Below are 26,460 nucleotides of genomic sequence, written 5' to 3'. Positions count from 1 at the left end.
CTCATGCATTGTAAAATAAAATTTCCTGAATTGCTCCTAAACATTTCTTTGCTTACCAAATGACAAGGACATGCAACATGTTTGAGTGTCAAACTGTCGCCCAGCCTACTCTCAAGGAGATGTTTCACATCCTCACCAATTAAGCTGAATATTTGGCAGACAAGGGTGTTTACACACTCTAGTATTTTGACTATATCCACTACAGCAATCATGTTTTCCTGATGTATCAAAGGGTTTCACCCATTCCCTGTCTGTGGGTAAATGTGATGGTGCATATTAGGAAAGGAAACCAGCCATTTTACCTATCAGTGAAAGATTCAAACATAGCCAAAATTATCAAATACGATTTTGAGATTTCCTGATTCTCTACAGTTTGTAAAATAGTTAAATAAGACCTAAAACATGTTTCTTAACCCTGCATGTTTAGACCAAAGATCACAAACCTGAAAAAGAGCAAAAGGAAGAAGAACCAATATTTTAGTGCCATACCTAAACAACAAAACTCAAGCAGAATAATGTTAGCCCAGTCATTCTTGCTGCTACCTTGAATAACAAAGTAACATTGCATTGGCCCCTTCAGGAAGAAATAAAAATGACTCTTTCACTCTCCTTTTCCTTGCTCTGAATGGCATTTAGTTTGTGCTGTGCAGGTGTTTATCACTGTTTATATGTTTACACTGGTGAGGGCTACTTCCCTTTCGGTGAGGTTTTATGAGTTATTATAGGTTTAAACCTAAAACAGGATAGCCTAGATATACTCTGTTGAGTAAGGGTATTTAACCCAAACTAAAATTGACGGAAGCCATAGAAAATACCTCATGTCCTAAGGATAAGGACTAACTCTGGTCTTTCCTGGGATTAGAAGAATATTATGCTACATTTGTAAATCATTTTGGTGACAGAGTGCAACTAATGAGTGATTTGATGAAAAAAGATCAGAAATATGAATGGTCATGTAGGAAGCTGGCTCTCTATATAGTGCAATAAAAAAGTACACCGTGTAGAGAGTCCAGGTAGTTTCCAATTGACTGACATAGGCAAAAGGAGAAAATACTAACTAACTAACAAGGTGAGCAATTAGGCCTATCAGAGGGTAGTGCAGAGCATTTGTTGTACTTACAGAGGCAATACATGAGACACACACTCAAGAATAAGTCCAAGACCAATTTAGAAAAATAACAAGTCTTTTTATATATATTTTCAAACTGAGAACTTCGTTCACAGGTAAGGACTATATTTCTTATGTGTTTTCAAAAGATAGTAAATAGTTCAAAGTTGTGAGCATGTATGCACCATACAGTTCTACAAGAGATAAAGCAGGTAAGTAAATCACACAGCACAGGCAGTTGTAGAGGAGGGTGTTGGTGTTGTGGATAGCTGGTGCACTATTGGGAACAGGGGGCCCTCTAAAAGCAGGCTGCACAATGGGACAAACAAAGTCTGAGAGCTCCAGAACGGGGCTTAGGCACAAGGAAGCACAGCTGGTTTGTCATTACCCAAGCTGGGTACAGAGTAGGTAGGTTGGCTAATCATGATGCGTAGAGGTGTTCCTCGTGGTCAGGGCCAACAGCTAGCAGGGACAAATTCAGGACTGCTGACCCAAACCATGTACTAAGAAAGTGATATAAGAACCACGACTGGAGTCAAGACAGTGTTGAGAGGACGTAGAAGTGGCGGGGACCCATGGAACCGCCCATGGTAAGGAGATAGGGACCCCACGGAGAGCATGTGCAGTGTGAGTACACAACCGCGTTTTCAGTACAACTCTACGTGTAAGTCGCGGTTGCATTTTTAAAGATTAAGTACCCTTCCCAATGGACCCTGAAGAATCTCTGTGGAAGACCGAAGGTTGTAGAGCCAATCCACCTGTGGATACCCTAGTACCCATGTTACCTACACCAGGGAAGCCGGGTGCATACGTGTGAAGTGGTGTCAGAAACCACCATCGTTTCCAATGGAGGACTTCAGGAAAGTGCTGCTGCTGGAAGAGGAGAAAGTGTCCGATGGAATCCGAAGATGGATTCTTGATGAGAGATACCTGCAAGCAGAGGGGACAGAGTCTATGTCATTCAGGGGTGACCAGGAGACGTGAAAGACGAATGCCCTCCGATGTCAGGTGTTGCAGGATGGATGACGTGACCTTGACTCTTCAGCTGTGAGGACCAGGCGATGCTGAGAAAGACCAAGAGCCATGCACGAGCTGTCCCATGAAGGATGTCGAGTGCTGAGGGGTCGGTGTCTGGCGGGAGTGCCAACAAGCCTTGGCAAAGGCAAGCCATGCACGAATCAAAGAATGAGCATCGTTGGGACCAGAAAGGTCCAGGGGACTCACCTGTGGCAGGAGAGTCAGGGCAGGCCCCGAGCAAACAGGGGATCCCAAGAGAAGTAAAGGTGATCCTCAAATGGACCCATCAGGCGACAGGCACAGGAGTCGCGAGAGGACCTCCAGCAGCTTGCCAAAAGATGAGGCCAAGATGCACACGATGTGGTGTGGCTGAATATTCTGGTCACAGGAGATGCTCGAGGTTGGAGCTACTTGGGACCCGAAGATTTGCAACTGCAAGTAGACGCGTTGCACAGGGGTCCGGTTATTGCAACCCCCAAGGGAAATACTGGCCTCAAACTCGGTTAGAGGGTAGAGCAGACATCAGGAGCTGTGGAAAACCACCACCTATATTGCTGAGCCGTTTAGAGTCCAGAGGAGCTCAGGATCAGCAGACCGGTCGACTTAGTTGCGGTGCCTACAAATGCAGAGGAGTGACTCCTTCACTCCAAGAGAGATGTCTTCGTCTCATACTGTCAGATGTACGATTCATATATTTTATCTCAAAAGTTTCAATATGTACACAAAATGCCAACTATATAAATAAAGTTTTTTTGAAAAAGAGAGATGTCTTCGGGTGTCTTTGATGCTTCACAGGCCTTGAAAGGTTCCTGTATGATACACAGGCACAGATGATGCAGCAGGCTGAAAGAGAGACGAAGTCAGGCCCAAGCAAAGTCCAGAGTGCCCAGACGGTCGAAGTGCAGCAGTGTCTGATCTGAATTATATCCCACGATGAATCTATGGACCTACACCCAAGTAAGCCCTTAAGTACCCAAGGGAAAACGTTGGGAAGGTTTAGGGAACCCTCCCAGGGGAGGGTCTGGACAGGGTAGAGGGTACTCCCATGTTCTTTGTCCGGTTTTGCGCCAGAGCAGGAGCCAATGGCTCCTAGAACTGGTTTGAACTGGATTATGCACAGGGACACCAAATGTGCCCCTCATGCAGACTGAGTGGCTCTGGCAAGCGCAACTACTCCATCCCAATACACTAAATACATTCTGGGAGGGGGTCACAACTCCCTGTGACAGGCTGCTTATGTTCCTACCTTCCTCTGCTTGAGCTTGGCTCAGCAGCAGGAGGGCAGGATTGTGTTTCCGGTCGGAAGCAACCATTTTGTGCTGTCCGGGTCAAGAAGGCTGGTACCGAGAATACTGAGAGCCCAATGGAGGTCTCTTCCAGTACTTGGAATCATACCTCCCACACCCATACCTCCCACATCATTTATGGTGTTGGGGTATAATTCCAACATGTTTGATACCAAACATGATAGGATTCGTTGCAGCTGTTTTTGAGATGGTTATCGCGTAATTACGCGGTGCCCTTCTATATAGTATATGGCTGCTTCACTGACAACCTGGGAGAATGGACTCCATAGGCTGCAGGGGTGTCCTGCTCATGCAGGGGCACCCTCTCACTTAGAACCAAGGACCCTGCCTTCAGGATTGGAAAAGGCCTGCTATAGGGGTGACTTATAGGTTTTAAGTGCAGTGACCCTAGATATAGTAAACCTAGATCTTAAGTAAGTGGTGTAAGCATCAATGGCAGGCCTGTATTTCTACTTTGAATGGTCTCTCATGGGTGACATAATACATGCTTCAGCCCATTGGAGACCTCTAGGGTACCTATGCCCAGGGTACCTTAGTACCATATACTAGGGACTGATAAGGGTACCCCAGTATTCAAACTGGGATGTACCTAAGTACAGAACACAACAGTTTAGGGAGACTGCGGATAGACTGGCGTCCTAATTAGCAGGATCCCAGACAGACAAGTCAAATACAGATTAGCATCCAGGCAAAAAGTGGGGCTAACCATAGAATCAGATGCTACTTTCCTACAGTAGGTCTCATGGGTTGTGATGTCCCTCAGCAGCTGATGGGTTCTGGTACAGTTGGAGTTCCGACTGGACTATTTATTCGTTGTTGGTCCTGGTTGCAGGATGTCTGGTATCCCGAGTATTGGTACTGCACGACTTTAGTCGGTCCTGGTGCCTACAATCTTGAGGGGGGGACAGACCTGACCTTCCAGAGTACCTCTTTCTTGTCAGTTGCAGCATCCGTCGGGCCGGTGAGCTGCATGTGGTTGGAGCAGCCTCTGCAGAATTTTTACCTGCGTCTGCAGGGGAGTAGCTCCTCTACTGAAAGGGAATTTTCTTGGGGCAATTGGCGAAGGTTCTTAGAGACCACACAGCAGCAGGACGAGGCAGCTCACCTCGATTGTCGAGTCTTGAAGCGGCAGGCAGCGGTTTGTGACAAAACTCAACGACAGGGTCTCAGGTTTAGAGGCTCTTCTTTGTCTTTCTCTTCTTTAGTCCATCGAATGTGAAGTTCTGTGTTGAAGGGTGCTATCTAAATACTTAATTTAGGGGTGTTAACTAAGGGGAGTAACAGATAGTAGCCAATGGGCTACCTACTTTAGGGTGACTACATTGTCAATGTGACCACTTCCTGTGGGGAGTGGGCATAACCCTGACCCTAACAGGCTAATTTCCTCCAACAAAAGATGGAGGATTGTAAAAAGTGGAGTCCACATCAGCTGCCCCACCTTAGGGGTGGTGCGTCCCAGGTGTGGGCCTACCTCCTGATCTAACTAATCCCCCCCCCTGTCCTCCCACCAAAAGGTGGGGTCAGGACAGGGGCTTTGGCATCTTCCACTAACCGGAGAGACCTGGGTCACATTTTAAAGACAGCGTGGCCTTTGAAGCTTCCTGCCCTGGATGGCAGCTCCTGCTTGGACAAGGTGTGAACACCTCCGCCCAGAGCAGGCTTTGTTCCCGGCCTCTTCTTGATTTAAGGGTCCTTACTTTATGGTTTGATTCTTTTTCGATTCATTAGGGTCCTCGCCGCGGGTACTGTGGGTTTGTTACTTTTGTTTGGTACACTGTGTTTCCCCGTCCGGCCTCGTTTGTTTCCTTTAGTTTCGTTTCAAATTGTACAATTTGAAACGAAACTAAAGGAAACAAAGTAAGGACCCTTAAATCAAGAAGTGGCTTACAACCCCAGTGGAAAGAGAAATAGCTCATCATTCCCGGACATGATATAAGGAAACATTAAATTCAGACCTCAGGGAGTCAGGGAAAAACAAGCAAGTAACCCCACGGACCCCAAGAGGATTATTAAACTTAAACAGATAGGGTCCTCGATATAGAATTAAGAGGATACCCATGACCATATATCGACACATATGTGCGAAAATATGGGTCATGCTGATTAAAAAGGAGAAGTTTTATTAATTTGTCCTGAAGAAGGTGGTTAGAATAATTCTAATACCGCCGAAACGCGTCGACGCCTTATTACAAGTTAAATTTGGAGTGGTCAACATTCATGAGGGGATGAGGAAGTGTTTCCAAACCTTATGTTGAATCAACTGTTTCTAAATTAACTGAATATAAGACAGATTTGATTGTCTTTTTTTGTGATTTCTCCTGTATTACTGTATGTTTCGCCGTATCATTATTTTTATTTGTTAATTGACTTGATGTATATGTAATTCCTTTATTAAATATGTGTTTTTAAATCTTTTTAATAAACAGTATATATATATATATATATACAAATATATATATATATATTTTTCACATAACTTTTTTGATAATCAAATCTTTTTGTGAGTATTTCACTGCAGTCCATCAGGTTGTATGGGTGTAACCGAATGATTAATGGTTCAGTGTGTTGATGGTACTTAATGGTATAATTCTTACCCTAAGGGATAAATTTTCATTTGATCACTCAGCCACCACACTAGTAGTCGGTGTGTGCATTTATTAATAAATCTGGCACTCACACCAGTGCGGGTTTAGTAAAACGAGAAGTTTAGTACCAAACTTCTTGGGTTACAGTGAAGCCATCATTGAACTGGGGACTTCGTAATGACAAGTATTTAGCCCATGTACCCGTTATGCCTTCCCTGTTTTTAAGAATGGACTGAGACATTACATGGTAATATCTGCTCAGGCAGATATGTGCACACGTGGGATACAGGGCACCCTGCCTTTGGGTTGTATGGCCTGCTGGAGGGGTGGCTTACCTATCTCTCATGCAGGGTCTGCAGACATGGCACACAGGGCTGTGTTCCCTGGCGACTCTTCTGTATTGTCTACACCAAGACACAGCCTGCAGTGGCAGTTTACATGATAATTGTGAGAGAACACTAGGTTAGTACAATTTGTGCTGCAGCCCTTGTGGACCTGCTTCAGTCCCAATGCCCTAGGTACCGGGGGTACCATTTACTAGGGGCTTACGGAGGGGACTTAAGTTGTGCTAATTGTGCAACAATGGTACAGTTTTGGGAGAGAACTCTGGCGCTGGGGTCCTGGTTAGCTGGGACCGAGTGCACCTTCTGTAGAAATCACATCAGGTATCAAGCAAAAAGTGGGGGCGACCATGTGAAAAAGGGGCACTTTCCTACATCCATCAATAACAACAAGCTCTATTCTGGTCCAAACTGTGAATATGACTATATAAGATATAAGTAGCAACCTTGAGTAAGAACATTTATTTAACATATTTTAATGCCCTTATTCACTTTATGCAACCACCAAAGTCACATTTAGAACAATAAGGCCATTGCTGTGCTTTTGATGGCATTTAACCTAGATACATATGCACTGCAAGTGCGTGAGAAGTTCAGTATTAAATTTGCAGTACATTCTGGTTTATGTATTATTCAATGACTACTGGGGAACATCGCAACCGGCATTTAAATCACCAGGTCACTCTACTCTGTAACCTTTCTGCACCTGTGATCAAGCTCATGATGAGAGGCAAAACACATCAGGACTATGATGAGAACAAGCATGCGACTACATTTACTTGTGAGTAAACACAGGGAACTTTCAAACTTGGCTTCCATGACTTCTATTCTGTGTGTGTGCATGTGCGTGTGTGTGTGCATATATATTCACTGAAAATACCATAGGTTTCAGGGACGTTATAGTTAGTTGGACATTTGACTCATATAAAACCAGAGAAATTCTCCAGTTATAGTTAGGTGAGCTAACTATAACTCGTGCGCCCGCAATGTACTGCTGAGGTCGCACATATTACATCACTCATGACATGGTCAGTGACATCACTCATGACATCACTGATGACATCTCAAATGACATCACTCATGACATCATCCAGTGAATGTGTTTCTGTAAAGTGTAAATACTTTTCATATATATCTATGCCAAGGTGTATTGAAGAATGAGTGGATTTACAAGTGCCTGAATGGATTATTTAGTAGGTGCGTGACTGACTGTATAAGTGAGTGATTGAATGTGTCTTACTGAATACATGGGTTCGTGACTAAACAGTGTGAAACTCTGTATTAGTCTCTCAGTTGGTGTGTAAGCGGCTGCATGGGTTGGTGAGTAGCTACATGACTGTCGGTATGGGTTATTGATTTGTTGTCTGAGTATCTGTGTGGGTGCCTGAGTATCTGTGTGGGTTGGTGGGGGGGGGTGACTCTGTGCACAGATGTCTGAGTGGGTGATTCACTGGTTGTATGGATTCAAAAGTGCATCTGGGAAGGGCTATATGGGTGAGTTAGTGTGTGTATGGGTGTGTTGGTGAGTGAATCAATGTCTCAGTGGGATATGTGTGAGTAACTACATATGTTTTAAGGCAGTATATGTGAGTGTTGGAGTATAAAATGACTATACGTGAGAGTACGTTATTTGAAGAGTGGGTGTATAAATGAGTGTCTGTATCAGTGATTGTATAAGACAGTAACTATGTTTTAGTATCTGCAAAAATAAGTGATGTGGTGTGTGTATAAATAACTCAGTTGGTGTGTATAACTGTATACATGAGTAAATGAGTATGCAATTCATTCTTTGCATGACTGACTAGGTGTGTGAGTAACTATGGATGAGTGGTAGAGTGTGACTGTATGTATAGGTGTATGAGTACATATTATAGTACTGTATTGATGATTAACTGCATGTATAAGTCACTGGATGTGTGTCTAGACCTAGGAAATAGTCGGTGGTATGTAGTATCTGGCATTGTTGTGTGTATGGTTTCAAAAATAGTAGTCTGTATTTTAGATGGGTCTATCAAAGTTTATATTAGAGCTCCGTATGTGCATCAGATTATCACGACATCAGTGATGTCACTCACCATGTCATGACTGATGTAATATGTGACGTCATCAGCAGTGCATTGCGGGCGCAGCTATAACTGGCGAATTTCTCTGGTTTTATATGAGTCTAATGTCCAACTAACTATGACGTCCAAGAAACCTGTGGTTTTTCCAGTGATTTTTTAAGGTTTTTTAAATGCTAATTCCTAACTATGTCATCTGTAAAACCTATGGTTTTTTCAGTGAGTTTCAAAGGTTTTTTAAATGTTCATTTCATATTTTAATATTTATAAAACCTATATTTTTTCTAATAATTTTGTAATATTTTGCAACTCTAGTATCCTTTTTTATTTACTTTAAAAATTATGTAATGTTTTATTTCTTCCCCCAAAAATATATATATCTTTTTTTTGGGGGAGGTGGAGAAAACTACAGTCTTGTACCGATAGTCTACCAATCTCGATCAGCACACAAATCCTATCCACCACATTTAAATGATGCGCATTTCGTATCCAACTGGTTTGTGGCACCGCGTTCCGTGTAACAACATATACATATGAGGTCTTGCCAGCTGCTACTTTGGTATGCGACGTGTACGCATTACCAAGCCACGCGTTATGTCATGTACGTATGGGGTCGTGCCAGCTGCGCGTTACGTATGCGACGAGTGCACTCTGCCACACCCTGTGTTACGTCATAGACGTTCGGTGTCACGGCGCGTACGCCATTCCCTAATTTTTTTGTCTCAAAACTATATCTAAATAACTTTGAAGTGTATCTGAGAGCAAAGCGATAAAAATATTTTAAAGATTTATATATTTCTAACTATAATCAACTCATAGTAAATATATTTTCTCAAAATCACGTCGGTGCGGTCTCCTTGCACGCTGGGTGCGTGCAGCCATGTGACCATAAAAAAAAAGCATTTAATTAGTTCATACATTTCCTATTGAAACAGTTGGATAACGCCACCCATTTTAGTCATTCTGTGTACTGCATTTGATGAGACACACCTTTTCTGCTTAGAGAGCTTTTTTCTAAACTTTTTGTATGTACACATATCTTAAACTACACATAACATGCAACCATCATCTTCATCAATATTCATACTATGTAAAGTAGCCTTCCACCTGTGATAGCCATACACCTAAAAGTTACATAACCAAAGTTTTTTCCACTACCAGAGGTAACATGGTTGTATACGCTGTCCACAGCACAATGTTATGTAGTATGGCCATGGGGCAGTATCATGCATAGATAATGAACACAATGACACAGATAGATAGTAGAAGTGGGTACGGGCACATGAGCTCGACACCTTTTTATTACCAGGGTCACATATCCAGTGACGTCTGTGCTGGATGCATGTGGGGTGAGTGTAAAGCAGCCCTCAGGGAATGGTTGCTGCTAGCTTCAACTACAACAGTAATCATTGGATCACACACAGAGATTCAATATTAAAAGAATCGATAATTTGTGCTTCAGTAAGGTAGGGACAGTAGATGTGAAACAATACAGAAAAAATTCTATCGTAAAAGAATCACAACTTGTGGTATACTGAGACACAATCAATCGATCTGAAATAATACACAAAAAGATTATATCATAAATGCTCCATCAGTTCTAGTGCACTCACATAGCCACATCAAAAGCATTCAGCATGTGCATAGCCAGCGATGAAGCGTGCTGCGGGCGGGCTGTACTTGGAGCAATATCTGTTGCCATCAACACTGCATCATCTGCTATAGCGACTTGATCTGAATTGTGAACACTGCTGTTTGCAGTGTAGGCCAGACAGAGCGGCCAGCAAAGGCCCACAGCCACGTGGCATTGACTTGAGCTCCACAGTACACAATACGCGAAGCAACAAAAAAGCATGTGCGGAGCCTGCAATGATGCGTATGAGTGGTGCAGACAGAGCGCACTGGAGCAATGTCTTTTCCTACAGGACTGCGTCATATACACTACTGACTCAATTTCAAATGTGAACACTGCTGTCTGCAGTGTTAGGCAGGGAGAGAGCATTCAGCAAGTGCCCACAGCCACGTGGCATTGACTAGAGCTCCACAGTTTTCAATCCGCAAAGCCACAAAGACCGTGTGCGGAGCCTGCAATGATGCGTATGAGTGGTACAGACAGAGTGCACTGGAGCAATGTCTTTTCCTACAGAACTGCGTCATCTACAATAGCGACTCAATCTGAATTGTGAACACTGCTGTCTGCAGAGTTAATTGAAGGCAGTACTCACACACACAACCATGAATACTTTTTCTCACTGCTTCTTCAGAAAATACAACATAAATTACAGAAAACTCGCAAAATAAATACATGAAAACAATTCGAATTGCGATTTCATCTGTCCACAGTGTACACTCTTACTTTTGACTTGCAAGATGAATTTGGTCACTTTACTAAACCTATTATTCATCTAAAAAACGTTCTTCAAGCAAGATTACTAAAACAATATTGTGTGTATTTCAATAGACGTAGTTACTGGATTCTGTAATTAAAAAATCACCACTCGATCCAAATTGTGAACCCTGCTAACTGCAGTGTAGGCCAGAGGCAGTGGTCATTAACACCTCACTGCCACGTACCGTTGGATTCGAAAGCACGGTGTTGGTTGCACCTGATCGGAGGGGGTACACACAAATCAACACAGACTTTAACTTATGACATCCTCAATCATAGAATCAAGACCCCGTTTCACTGTTCGGACCTGCTGCACCGCGGTGTACTCCACCGACTGGTGTCAACCAAGCACAATATTCATGTGCAGCAGTTAGCTACGCAAGCACAGAGTCCGTTGCACCTCAACAGAGGCAGTTCTATGAAAACTAAGCAGCAAGTAATATCGGACATCTTCCATTGTGGGATCAAGACACCGTTCCACTGTTGGGACCTAGAGTTGGTTGCACATGGTCGAAGGGAGTACCTTCATTTCCACTCTCAGATGCAGTTCTAACATCGTCCATTGTGGGATCAAGACACCGTTCCACTGTTGGGACCTATAGTTGGTTGCACCTGGTCGAAGGGAGTACCTTTATCTCCACTCTCAGATGCAATTCTAACATCGTCCATTGTGGAATCAAGACACGTTCCACTGTTGGGACCTAGAGTTGGTTGCACCTGGTCGAAGGGAGTACCTTCATCTCCACTCTCAGATGCAGTTCTAACACCATCCATTGTGGGATCAAGACACCGTTCCACTATTGGGACCTAGAGTTGGTTGCACCTGATCGGAGTGGGTACACAGAAATCATCACAGATTTTAACTTCTGACATCATCAATCATAGAATCAAGACCTCGTTTCACTTTTCGGACCTGATGTACTGCAGTGTAGTCCAGCGACTGCAGTCAACAAAGCCCAATAATCCTGTACAGCAGTTATCTACGGAATCACAGAGTGTGATGCTCCTCAATGGAGGAAGTTCTATCAAAACCAAGCCACAGATAATATTGGATATCGTCCATTGTAGGATCAAGACACCGTTCCACTGTTGGGACCTATAGTTGGTTGCACCTGGTCGAAGGGAGTACCTTTATCTCCACTCTCAGATGCAATTCTAACATCGTCCATTTGGGTTCAAGACACCGTTCCACTGTTGGGACCTGGAGTTGGTTGCACCTGGTCAAAGGGAGTACCTTCATCTAGAATCTCAGATGCAGTTCTAACATCATCCACTGTAGGATCAAGACACCGTTCCACTGTTGGGACCTAGAGTTGGTTGCACCTGATCGGAGGGGGTACACACAAATCAACATAGACTTTAACTTCTGACATCCTCAATCATAGAATCAAGACCCCGTCTCACTGTTCGGACCTGCTGTACTGCGGTGTACTGCACCAACTGGTGTCAACCAAGCACAATAATCATGTGCAACAGTTAGCTACGCAAGCACAGAGTCTGTTGCACCTCAACGGTGGGAGTTCTGTGAAAACCAAGTAACATGTAATATCGGACATATTCCATATTGGGATCAGGACACTGTTCCACTGTTGGGACCTAGAGTTTGTTGCCCCTGTTCGAAGGGAGTACCTTCATCTCCACTCTCAGATTCAGATACAGTTCTAACATCGTCCACGATGGTATCAAAACACCGTGCCACTGTTGGTAACTGTTGGACTACTGTATTAGTAGTATACAGAGCACTTCACGCTGCTGGGCCTCAGGCTGGGCACTGTGTGCCTGTGTCGGGGTAGCCAGTGTTGATCTCAGGAGCCTTCCGAGCTCGCTGTCATGCCTGTCATATGCAAGGGAAAATATATACGAGCATTCCGTGAGCGGTATCAGTTTCATGTCTGAGACCGTGATTGGCAATGGTTGGCAAATGCTGTTACAGGGGTTGGTGCACATGTGCAGTGTTCACGCATGCGTGGAAAGCTGAATAACAGAATTTAACCGCCCCATAGAATCAGGAAGTGCTTCCCGTTAGCTAAGCTGTTTCCTGTTCTCGTTCCGGGTCACGGTGTTGGTGTTGGCGTCCGAGGGGTCAGAGGGTCGGTTTGGTGGTTCGCTGCTTCCTGTATACGGGCGGTTAGTGCTTAACCCCGCTTTCTTGCGTTTCGAAACGGCTTGTTTCTGGACGATTATTTTCTTTGGTTTATTGCGCCTCCTTGTTTGTTGTCCCGACTGGTTTGGTTGGCCACAGGGGATTTATATTGTGGATTCTTATGGTTTTACCTGAGAGGTTACGAGATATTATTTGCTTCGTCTGGTGTCCTGATTTGGTGAGTGTTAGATTAGTATAACACTATTCCTTATATTTATATTAGGGAACCTTGCCTCATACTATTTCTCACCTTTAGACGCTTAGTGTGCTGAAACACTCAAGACAGTCATAGGAGGTTTTCCAAGACGATTCCCGCTATTTGGTTCAAGTGGTTCCCCACACTTGGGAAGGTATTCTTAGTTATATGTCGTTTACCAGCATTGACTCTTACATACCATAACAAGGGGGGGATTGGTTTTCACGTATCTTCATTTGTCTTCCTATATAGATCCAGGTGTTGAAGTTAGAATTTGTTTTACACAGACCAAAGAAGACGGAGGAGGCTTGTTTCTTTTCCCTTCCTACCCTTGTTTTGTTCCCCTGTGTTCCCCTTTGTTACAACTTGGGATTCAGTGTTTCTGCCTGTGTTCCGAGGGGTGACAAGGGGAATCAGGGTGGTTAGCGGCGAGAATCCAGGACACTTCCGAGACAAAGGTGCGTGCATGACACTCGCAGACCTCGGCCCAGGAGCTTCCGCTGGCATGTGGTGGGCCCACTTTCACATACGGTGGTGTCGAAAAGTAAATTGTGGCGTATATGTGCGTCGCAGCGGCCATGACGGTTTTTGGATACCAGCACGCTGAGAGCATCATTCACGCAGCCACCTTCGCTCACGGCGTCAACCTCGTGGCGGTGTAACCTGCGCAGACCTGGCTGACATGTTCGCCATTCTGGAACAAAACCACACCCAGAGAAACGTGCCTCTTCTTCATACCCCTACGCTACCCCTGCGTACGCCGAGCCAGCCCACTGTGCTAAACATTTGGGGGGGGGGGCACGTACGCTATACCTTTCTGTAATCTTCCCTACTGACTGTACTATCATGGTTGCCTTCACTGTCTGCTTCACTCAATAGACCATCAGTTTATGTTGACATGTACATGTCTGTGCTCTGCATACTCAAGTCTGTCCGGCACATCCCTTCAACACTTTGCATTGTATACTTTTATAATTGAGAATTACTTGCCACCTTCGCACATACTTTGCTCCCATATCTCCCCGCATTCTGCCTTGTGTGGCAGAGGTACCATGCCATGTTTAGTTTGTATACATGGCTAGCCACAGCTCCCATAGTACGTAGTGTTGTTGTGTCTGCTATGTGTACATGTTGTTTGTCATGTTGTATGTGATTATATAAAGTTGCGCATTTATTCACAGCAGTGGTTTCTCCCATTTACATATCGCTGTCTTAAAGGGTATGCAGACGTTTTTGTCACAGGTGAAAAATGTGACCACAAGGGCAGTCATTCATTATTATCCAAGAATGCCCAACTACACGTCGCTTCTAAGCTTACAGCCCCCAATCTTGCGTCCTTTCTTAAAAGGACGACAACTATCACAATCACACCAACATTCACACAGCTTTGTAACGGCAGTTATCTGCTTCGCAATAACATGCACTCCTACGGAATGTGAGCTGGTATACCGTATGTGGAAGAGGTGTGGCGCCGCGGCCAGGGCGACTGACTCCGGAATCTGGGGATCACGGTTCGATCCCCGGCACCGGCGGCAGATTAGCCCAGCACCATGTGACTCTGGGCAATAGCTTGCTTAATCTTCCCGACGGCCCCCAGCGCCTAGAGACCCTTACGGGTGATTGTGCGCTTTACAAATGTGGATTTATTATTTATTATTATTATTATTTATTATGTCCTTACTGTTTCAAACAGAGTAACTTCCTGTGGCAACATCTACTCCCACCCACACAAACTAACTCCCAAACTTCAACTTGGCCTTCAATCCCTACTTTGAAAACAGATTTAATTAAAGAAACCAAACTGAAAGCGCTTTTGTTCACAATTTTCAACACATCTCACACTCAAGGTCTGGCACACTTTTTTAACATGGTCTCCTCCGGGCTTCTTACATGCTTTCAAACTGTTTTTCTTTTAATACCAGACTTCATTCATTCGATCATCTCTGGAATAACAGGAACGGTGCCCATAATTCTCGCTCTCTTTGCGGTCATCCTACTACTAATTTTGCTTGTAACAAATGGCTGCGCTCTCTGTGGTAACAACCATGTCCGACAGAATACGCCTCTATGCAAAGCTACATCAATACTGTAAAAAAATTGAAAAACTTTTCGGCTGCCTGCCTCTGTCTATTATCGGAGCCAGCTACAACATAACATTTATTTACACATTTGCAATCTGTGTACAACCATCTTTTTATTGCAAAACTTGCCCATTCGACTGGTGAATGGATCTATGCCTTGCCAGCATCCCAAAAATTGCTCCCGATATCCAGCAGGTAATGCAGTATCTTCAAAACCATGAACTTGATTGTTCAGGCAGTGGAGCAATGGCGAATGCAATGCAAAAAGGTATTGTGGCAGAATGGGATTTCTGCGCAGCCGCAAAAGATCTCCTGCAACGTGCGACCTTTCACAACATCGCAGGTTGCCTGCCAATTCAAATTGCCGCTCCAACATTCAAGAAATATTACAGTCCTTTTGAGGATATGAATTGGATCGCTTCGCTTTTCTCACACAATGGCAACAATAGCCTTTTGGAACATTATGCATCTCAAGCCGCTGAAGAACTTCTGGACTGGAATCTCCAAGACTTGTAAGAAATTCACGTTATTCTTGGATGGATTTTTTCCATCTTTTTTTACTTTTTTCTTAACATTTATTTTAATACACTTCAATTGTACTACTTTGATATAATAACTTTCTAAGTATACTCAGACATTTGAACTCTGTCTTCATTACTGCCCCTTACGTCTCCCCTCTAACCAGGGATCAGTGATGTATGGCCTATGCAAATACTCAATTTACCATGTCTATTCTTTGTGCACACGCCTCTGTGCCTGCCTCTTATCCACGAAGCCCTTTCACACAAATGTACTTATCCTCAGCCTCTACTCACAACCTGGCGATCACAATGAAAAAAGACAACATTGTTGTCACAGTGTGGTAATCGTATGCTACATTTATTTTCATTATACAATTTAGTAATTCACGTCTAATAGCTATTGTTTATGTCACATAGAACTGTAACATGTAATGTGGAATTCACTGATACAGGAGCTTCGGTTTGAATACAGCAGACGCGGTTGGAGTTTTCCTCAGCTGGATGCCTTAGCTCTCTGCACAAGAATGTTTTTTTGAAACAGCTGAAGACAATAATGCCTGGTTTGACGAGAAGGGTACCGAATGTGCTTCTCAGAAGCGCAATGTTTGTGTTCCTCCTCAAAGTTCCGATGTGGGTAGAACTATTACCAATGCTCACACGCACCAGATTGAATCTACTGTACAAGAGATTGCTGACTGTTATACTGTTGATAAATTTGTGTTAGAAAAAGACAGAGTACCAGGTTACCTAAGCAGTTTGATAATTACATTTTACAATTCTTTTTTTGTTGGTTTTCTTAAAGGATACATGTGGTAATCGTATCCTACCTTTATTTCCATTATAAAATTTAGAGTCATTGAAGTGTAATAGGTATTGTTTATGTCACATGGAACTCTAACATGTAATGTGGAATTCACTGATGCAGGAGCTTACGTTTAAAAACAGCAGAAGCGGTTCAAGTTTGCATCAGCTGGATGCCTTAGCTCTTGCACCAGTGGGTCCATTTGTGGCACTTAAATAAAGACACTTTCTATGTAACTTTCAAACTCCATCACTTTATTACTCACAGCCACTTTCGTAGACACGCCTCATTTTACCATTTGTCTTCTGTGGCATTGCAACATTCTGCATTATATTCTTCACAATTATTTCCTTATTCCTGCTTGCCAAAACACTGCATTCAAGTCTTCTGACCGGTAGGGTGAGTAGTATGCTTCCCTCCCTTTATAGTATAAACGCATACTAACACTACTTAAACAGGTATGCTACGGCGGCCAGTATCCTACAGCGCCCACAGCACATCACTTTAAAGCAATCAGCTCATGAACTAGACTCACAGTTTCATCCCAGAGTCTTCAGAGTGGTACCAGTGAGTAGTTTGCTTCCCATACCCGCTACAGTCTAAACGCATACTAACACCAACTGCACAGATATGCTACAGCGGCCAGTATGCTATAACGCCCAGAGCACATCAGTTTACAGCACTCAGCTCACAGTTTATGCGCATGGTTTCATCCCCGAGTTTACCGGTACCCCACCTCAGCACCATCTCACTCTAGGCAAAACAGCACTTTCAACACCGGTAAGGTTTAATACTTCGCTTCGGCCAGTATGCTACAGCGCCCACAGCACATCAGTTTACAGCACTCAGCTCACGGTTTAGGCACACGCTTTCATCCCCGAGTTTACCGGCACCTCACCTCACCTCACCACCATCTCACTCTGGGCAAAACACCACTTTCACACTAATAAGGGTAAATACTTCACTTCACATCCCCTCTATGGCACACCCTAACCACCCTACAGAGCTCACAGCGCTCCTACCCTCCTCTTTCCTACTCTTTTTGCCCTTTTTTCCCCTTACTCACTTCAACGGAATCACAAAATGACGGGCAACAATTCCTAGTTGCAACTGCTCGCAGCCAATAAGCAGCAAGCTCGTGCTCGTAACGCCTCTGCCAAACAGTTGGCAGAATTCCCAAATATCGATATCTGTAAATTTTGATATTTCTCCAAAGCTACAGAACAAATTTACACCAAATAAACAAAAGCGTGCTTTCTAGACCAAGACCTTTCTCCCTGCCAAATTTGGGGTAATTCTGTTCACCCGTTCGACCTGTAGCCTTGTCTAAAGTTTCCTATGGAAAATAACATGGAGAAAACACATTTTGGGAACCCCCTTTGTTCTCAGCCCCCCCTTGACGAATCACCCCCGAACTTTCAACATAGGAGCTGATATGGACAAAGAATTTGGTATTTCAATCTGGACCCCTACCAAGGGATTATAATATGCTGTATTGGGAAGATCATGGACCCCACTTAGGGTGCAAATGTATTGTAGGAATGGACTACCAATCCCAGCATGCCGTGTTCTGTGCTGAAACGAGGCGGGGACTATATAACGGCATGCAAACAACTCTTTGATCATCCTTTCCAGCTGCCCAGATGAAGAGGCTTGCTGCCTCGAAACGCGTCAGCAATCTAATTGTATCCAGAAAGAATTGTTGGTATGCCCTGAAATAAATCCTTTGGATGAATCAGCTGCGTGTGCATCCTGAATCTGGCGGGAAGTTGGGTGAATAATTTTGAGCGGGGAGATCCCATCCTCGCAGGACAGCAACATCTTCGGTAACAAAAGAGGCTGCGAGGCGGAAACGGTGTTCACGCCCGATATGCAGTGCGGCTGATTCCGGTATAAGAATACCAAATTTCAATCTGGACCCCTACCAAGGGATTATAATATGCTGTATTGGGAAGATCATGGACCCCACTTAGGGTGCAAATGTATTGTAGGGAATGGACTACCAATCCCAGCATGCCGTGTTCTGTGCTGAAACGAGGCGGGGACTATATAACGGCATGCAAACAACTCTCTGATCATCCTTTCCAGCTGCCCAGATGAAGAGGCTTGCTGCCTCGAAACGCGTCGGCAATCTAATTGTATCCGGAAAGAATTGTTGGTATGCCCTGAAATAAATCCTTTGGATGAATCAGCTGCATGTGCGTCCTGAATCTGGCGGGAAGTTTGGTGAATAATTTTGAGCGGGGAGATCCCATCCTCGCAGGACAGCAACATCTTCGGTAACAAAAGAGGCGGCGAGGCGGAAACTGTGTTCACGCCCGATATGCAGTGCGGCTGATTCCGGTACAAGAATACCAAATTTCAATCTGGACCCCTACCAAGGGATTATAATATGCTGTATTGGGAAGATCATGGACCCCACTTAGGGTGCAAATGTATTGTAGGGAATGGACTACCAATCCCAGCATGCCGTGTTCTGTGCTGAAACGAGGCGGGGACTATATAAAGGCATGCAAACAACTCTTTGATCATCCTTTCCAGCTGCCCAGATGAAGAGGCTTGCTGCCTCGAAACGCGTCTGCAATCTAATTGTATCCGGAAAGAATTGTTGGTATGCCCTGAAATAAATCCTTTGAATAAATCAGCTGCGTGTGCGTCCTGAATCTGGCGGGAAGTTTGGTGAATAATTTTGAGCGGGTAGATCCCATCCTCGCAGGACAGCAACATCTTCCGTAACAAAAGAGGCTGCGAGGCGGAAACTGTGTTCACGCCCGATATGCAGTGCGGCTGATTCCGGTATAAGAATACCAAATTTCAATCTGGACCCCTACCAAGGGATTATAATATGCTGTATTGGGAAGATCATGGACCCCACTTAGGGTGCAAATGTATTGTAGGGAATGGACTACCAATCCCAGCATGCCGTGTTCTGTGCTGAAACGAGGCGGGGACTAAAACCAACAGCAGACCCCTCAGATCTGAAAAACTACGGACCCATTTCCCTCCTCCCTTTCCCGGCCAAAGTCATCGAGAAAGCCGTCAATAGCCAACTAGCAGCCTTCCTTGAATCCAACAACTCCCTGGATCCCTCACAGAACGGCTTTCGAGCCAAACACAGCACCGAAACCGCCCTCATTGCGGCGACCGACGACATCCGAGCACTCCTGGACAACGGTGAAACAGTGGCCCTCATTCTACTCGACCTGTCCGCCGCCTTCGACACTGTCTATCACAACACCCTCATACAACGCCTCAACAACATCGGCATACAAGGAAAAGCCTTGGACTGGATCATCTCATTCCTAGCCGGGAGAACACAGAGAGTCCGACTCCCCCCATTCTACTCAGAGCCCACCGAAGTCATCTGCGGCGTACCTCAAGGCTCCTCACTCAGTCCCACCCTCTTCAACGTCTACATGAGTCCCCTCACCTCCATCGCACGTCAACACAACCTCAACATCATCTCCTACGCCGACGACACCCAGCTAATCCTTTCCCTCACCAAAGACCCCAACAACGCCAAAAACAACCTTCACGAAGGCATGAAAGAAGTAGCCGAATGGATGAAACAGAGCCGCTTAAAACTCAACTCAGACAAGACGGAGGTACTCATCCTAGGATCCTCCCCCTCAGCTTGGGACGACTCCTGGTGGCCTTCCGCATTGGGATCTGCGCCCACACCCACAGACCATGCACGTAACCTTGGCTTCATTCTAGACTCCTCCCTCTCAATGTCCAGACAAGTCAACGCCGTATCGTCCTCCTGCTTCAACGTCCTTCGCATTCTCAAAAACATCTTCCGCTGGATCCCCCTCGAAACAAGAAAGACTGTCACCCATGCACTGGTCACGAGTCGACTGGACTATGGCAACACACTCTACGCAGAAATTACAACAAAATTGCAGAAAAAGCTCCAGCGCATCCAAAACGCATCAGCGAGACTCATATTAGACATCTCGCGCCAAGAACACATCACCGGTCACTTAAAAAACCTCCACTGGCTTCCCGTCAACAAAAGAATTACTTTCCGCCTTCTTACCCACGCACACAAGGCCCTTTATAATCTAGGACCCGAATGCCTCAACACCCGACTGTCCTTCTACTATCCCACCCGCCAACTAAGATCATCCAATCAAGCCCTCGCCGCAGTCCCGCGCATCCGAAAAACCACCATAGGTGGCAGATCCTTCTCCTTCCTGGCTGCCAAGACCTGGAACTCACTCCCCACCCACCTCCGCCTTACTCAGAATCACATCTCCTTCAGAAAAGAACTGAAAACATGGCTATTCGATAAAAAGTAAACCCCTCCCACCAGCGCCTTGAGACCCTCTGGGTGAGTAGTGCGCTTTATAAATGCTTGAACTTGAAATGCTTGAACTTGCAAACAACTCTTTGATCATCCTATCCAGCTGCCCAGATGGATCACTGAAATAATATCGAGGGACAGAATATCGACCATCAAAAATATCGTTGACAAAATATCGACAGTCAAAATATCGAGTTTCTATCTACAAACAGGTAAGTACAAAAATATCGAGTTAAAAATATCGTTTACAAAAATATAGTTGTAAAAAATATCGTATTTACTAAAAACAGTGTTAAATTTAATTAATATTAATAATTAATTACAAAAATATACTTAAAATTACTTAAATTAACTTATAATAATTAAATAATTAATGAAAGTTAAATAAATATTTTTTTATTTCATATTTATTAAAACATATATATATAGTAACAAAATATAATAAAATAATACCCAAAAACTGAAAACTGACCCTGAACCCTAAAAATACCCCTTTTCCCAAAAACCCAAAACTGACCCTGAACCCTAAAAATACCCCTTTACCCAAAAACTGAAAACTGACCCTAAACCCTAAAAATACCCCTTTACCCAAAAACTGAAAACTGACCCTGAACCCTAAAAATACCCCTTTACCCAAAAACTGAAAACTGACCCTGAACCCTAAAAATACCCCTTTACCCAAAAACCCAAAACTGACCCTGAACCCTAAAAATACCCCTTTACCCAAAAACCCAAAACTGACCCTGAACCCTAAAAATAAAAACGAATTTTTTTACTATCTATATTATATACTTACATATTTTCACTTTCTATATTATTTAGTCGATATTACTTCACTTACCTTAAAAACGATATTTTGGCTGTCTATATTCTGTCCTGTCGATATTTTGTCCAAACGATATTTTTGACTCGATATTCTGTCCAAACGATATTTTGGAGTCGATATTATGTCTGTGCACCGCCCAGATGAAGCGGCTTGCTGCCTCGAAACGCGTCGGCAATGTAATTGTATCCGGAAAGAATTGTTGGTATGCCCTGAAATAAATCCTTTGGATGAATCAGCTGCGTGTGCGTCCTGAATCTGGCGGGAAGTTTGGTGAATAATATATATATATATATGGTCCAGTTGAAGACTGATTGCAGTCGAAACGCGTAGGCCGTCCATTTTTGCACTTTTTTACACATGGTGTACTTAAAATAAACTAAAATAAATTACCCTACAGTTGTGGTGCCGTGACTTCCGTCGTACAAACTGAGAACGCGAAGATTCAAGGAATATATATATATATATATATATATATATATATATATATATATATATATATATATAGATATATATATATAGATAGATAGATAGATAGCTAAATATAAATATATATATATATTTTTTTGTTAAATAAAAGCTTTGGTGAAAACACTCATCTGCGCAGGGCATCCTTGCTTAAAGGCAATTTTTTGATGTGTTGTACTCGGAAGCCTGGCCGAGGAGGATGCCCCACCATGGACTGAAATATCGGGCCAAGAGGTTTGAAAAATTGGACCTTCAGATGCAGGTGAGCATGATTTAAAAGGGAACTGGTGTTTTCATTCCAGCCCACTTGGGTATTGTATTTGTTTTAATAATGACACTGGACTGTAACTGAACCCACAAGGGAAAACTTCTTGCAGGTATTGAACTACGGTTCCAGCATGCCTGAAATATGACTCACCTGTGAGGCCCACAAGGGAAGTACAAGTGCATGCAGTTAAAGGCGCCCCAGCAAGTTAGTCAGTTTCCACAGTGCCACCCTCTGACGAAGGAAGCCCTCGAGCTCTGAAACGCGTAAGGGATTTTGCTAATGGAGTTTTAATGCCCGTTTTGAAAATAAAAGCTTTGGTGAAAGCACTCATCTGCGCAGGGCATCCTTGCTTAAGGGCAATTTTTTGATATATATATACACACACACACACACACACAATATTTAAGAAGTGCTCTGGGGGTACTGCACATGAGAGGGACTATTCAATGCTTATGACTTTGATGAGGATTACCCTGGAAGAGAAGTAGGATTACAGGTAAGTAATGTATCCTTCAGGAGGTTTTAGAAAATATTTACCATCTTCACATAACCAAATAAAATGTCTTGAATTGTTATGTTCCTAAGAAAATCTTTGTTTCCAGCGCACTTCAGATTTTAAAAAGTCCTTCATTTGTGCTTTCCTAACTGCCAACATAGCTAGGAATTTTGTTTGTTTGGATTTTTAGTGGTCTGCCTTCAGAATCGAATACCTTGACTGACCCTGTAGGGCATGATGGAACAGTAAAGTTTCGGGAATTCTTAAAGGAGCATTTTTCGTTTTGAACTGTATTTACAGACTGTAACAGAGTTTACTTTTTTGTTTTACAGTTTTAAAATAAGTTTCCTTATTGGTGTTTAGAGTTAAATGCAAATTTTGACAAATTTATTTATTGCCTATATCTTTAAAATAAAATTGCATATTAGATAGAAAATGTTGCCTCTTATAGCCCAGTGTTGAAAGAGTTCATTTTATAAATTAAAAACTATTTTGTGTACATGTTCTTAGGATTTTTCATATTTGTGGAAAATGATTACTTGTAATGTTTTATAAAGTACTCATGATGGTGAATTGGGATCACAGGTATATAGAACTTGCTTACACAACTATTGTCTTTGGAACGGCTAACGGGTAAGGGTCGGTCTGCTCTGTTATGTTTTAAATGCTGCTACAAGCACGGTTCAGGCCTTGATTTATGTCAGATAAAGATATCTGATTTCAGTATGCACTACTCTATCCTCATGTCTAGGACATGTGGCGTGGCAGAAGATGACGGAAGGGCCGGCAGATGAAGCCTGTTTAAAGGGACTTGCTGATGCTATTAAACTCTTGTACGATATGGATGCAAGAGAATGGACACCAGATGATGTAATCAGTCTAGTGGATGAACTATCAGGTACCCACATTTCCCTTAAATTGCCTTTCTTGTGTTTTTTTTATTGATTTGCATTTGATCAAAAGCATACAGAACACAACTTTGAAAGGTTCTGGGAGAAATTCCCAATAATCACCAACCAACTACACATACTCCATCAGAGAAAATTAGAGAACTTTGACACTGGAGACCTGGTTAGCAGCGACCCATTGCACCTTCAGTCGAAATCACATCAGGTATCAGGCAAAAAGTGGGGGCAACCATGTAAGGGGGAGGGGGGCATGTCAAAAAGGGGCACTTTCTTCATCCATCAATAACAACAAGCTCTCTTCTGGTCCAAATAGACAATATGATCATGATGTATTATATAAACAAGGAAGGGGGGCTCATTCTCATTCCTGTCTCTGGAAGTGCAGGCCATCTGGAAGTATGTTTTAGCCAGGAATTTAACAATCTCAGCCATTCACCTGCCAGGAGTCCTAAACACTTGAGGGGACTCTCTCATTTGCAAATTCACCAAAAATTATGACTGAATTCTATACAACAACGTCGTTCCAGACTTCTTTCGAGAATGAGGCCATCTGCAAATTGACTTTTTTTGCAGACGAAAACAACAAAAATTCCCAATGTTAGTTCTCACTGAATCAACTGTCTGGTGGAGAAGTGAAGAACAATTTCACTAACTAATAACTGTGGGCCTTATTTAGAGTTTATTGGACTTTTATACTTTTCCGAAGATTCACAAGAACAGGACTCTCTCTCAGTGGTGCCCAATTGTTTTGGATATAGGCTAAACTGTTGGAGCCTTTGTCCCACTTTCATGACTTCTTTCTCAAATCCCTCATACAGAGTACCTCCACGTACTTCAAAGACACTAAGGATCTCCTGATCCTGTTAAATTAGATATAGTATGATTTATAAAATAACTTATAAGTCTGGACATCAAGAGCCTGTATACAAGCCTCCGGCAGTAGGAGACTCTCACAGTCATTATAGAAGCCTCACAACAGGACGAGCAAGAATACATTACCCGACGTCCTTTGTTCTTGAGTGTTCCTGCCTAGCACTTACTAGGAACTTTTTCGAATTTGAAGGAACAATACTTATGGACATTAGGCATTTTCGATTGGGCAGCACCTTCACCCCAAGTGTGGCAGGGCTGTGTGTCTTCAGGTTTGAAACATAACAAACCGGCAACCCCTCCAAAAACATCATAGTGCTATGGAAGTGGTATATATAAGACATACTGGTTTGGGAAGGAGATAGCACTTCTACCGTCCCCTTCTTGACCTGGAATACCAATTGTGACAACAATTTAAAATTCACACATACAGTAGTACAAACATATCACAAACCCACTGAAAGGAACACACTTCTAAAGTTCACCAGCTTCCATCCTAGACCCCTGAGAGAAAATCTTTCCTATGGGCAATCAAAGTGACAATCTATCTAGTGGTAACCCCGACCAGGACACTAAATACGTTACAAATAAAGTCAGTTTAACTGGTAGGGACGACTATCTGACTGATATTTCTCAAGGTGCCTATTGATTCCCCATCACATATTCCCTCCAATATCCACGTTAAAACTCTGCAATGTGAGATCTTTAGTAAGACACTCCACTGAAGTATGGGGTGTCATTACTTCCCTAGCCCACTATATAAGCTTTCTCACAGAAAGTTGGCTGAATGATAACAACATACCGGCCATTACTCTAGCCATCCCGAATAACTATCAATTAATTAGGCTTCACAGAGACTTAAAACGTGAAGGTTTTAAAGAAGTTTTTAAAGAATCCCTTAAAGACAAATGGATCAGTACTATCATGTCTGAAGCCTTGGAATTTGGCATTTTTAAAATAACTCGATCTGCGACAGAAAGCTGGAAAGGTGCTCTATAATACCGCCTGCCAGGGTCTAAGAAGGGTTTCAGCCAAATTCTGGTGGAAGCAATAGCCCTACAAGTTCTGGCCACTAAGTCCTTTTGTCTCCTGTGTGACTTCAATTACCATGGAGAAGATTTAGGTGACCACAAGAGGACACATATCATGGCAGATAATGAATCTCTCGGCCTTCACAAATTAGTCACCGGCCCTACCCACCACGCAGGCCACACATTGGATCAGCTATTCACCAACAGTGAGACCGTTTCTTGTGAATCACCCTTGCCCTTACTTTGGACAGACAACTACATAATTCCTTTTCAAATCCTCTCTTCATCAAGAACCAGTTTGGAGAAAAACAGATGTGGGCAAATTCCGTGGAGAAGGCCCTTGCACTTACACTATTCAGACTCTTTTAGCGAGTCATTTCAACTTGTTGGTCCCTCAAGCTGTCCTGATATCAACACTCAGATTGATAACTTTAACACAGCTCTAATGGAGGCTTTGGATAAAATGATACTTTTAAAAAAAATGCACTGATCTCATCCTTGCGCCTCTGCCCCTTGGTATATGACAGAGCTAAAAATTGAAAAATCGGCCTGCAAAAATCTTGAGAGAAAAAGGCAAAGCACAAAAAATCTGCATGACAAAGTATGTTATAAACTTGCTTTGGGTAGTTATCATGCGAAGATTAGGTCTACACCCAAGATCGTCATTATTAACCAAATCGAGCAAGCAGGTAACGTTTCTAAAGCACTTTTCAAAGATTGTGCAGGAATTTATGAACCCT

At 43.3% G+C, this 26,460-nt stretch overlaps 1 protein-coding gene across 9 annotated transcripts in view; it reads left to right on the top strand.

Annotated features, from left to right (window-relative positions):
* Nucleotides 1-26,460, top strand: part of FBXO47 (F-box protein 47) — a 1,641,665-nt gene that overhangs the window by 1,076,953 nt on the left and 538,252 nt on the right. For all 9 annotated transcript variants that reach the window (XM_078645633.1, XM_078645631.1, XM_078645626.1 and 6 more), the window contains one exon: nucleotides 23,663-23,809. In XM_078645633.1, coding sequence (XP_078501759.1) covers nucleotides 23,663-23,809 — 147 coding nt within the window. The remainder of the gene's footprint in view (nucleotides 1-23,662; nucleotides 23,810-26,460) is intronic.

This window comes from Lissotriton helveticus, chromosome 5_1 (assembly GCF_964261635.1).
Source record: "Lissotriton helveticus chromosome 5_1, aLisHel1.1, whole genome shotgun sequence".
NCBI lineage: Eukaryota > Metazoa > Chordata > Amphibia > Caudata > Salamandridae > Lissotriton > Lissotriton helveticus.
This window is presented reverse-complemented; position numbering and strand designations above follow the sequence as displayed.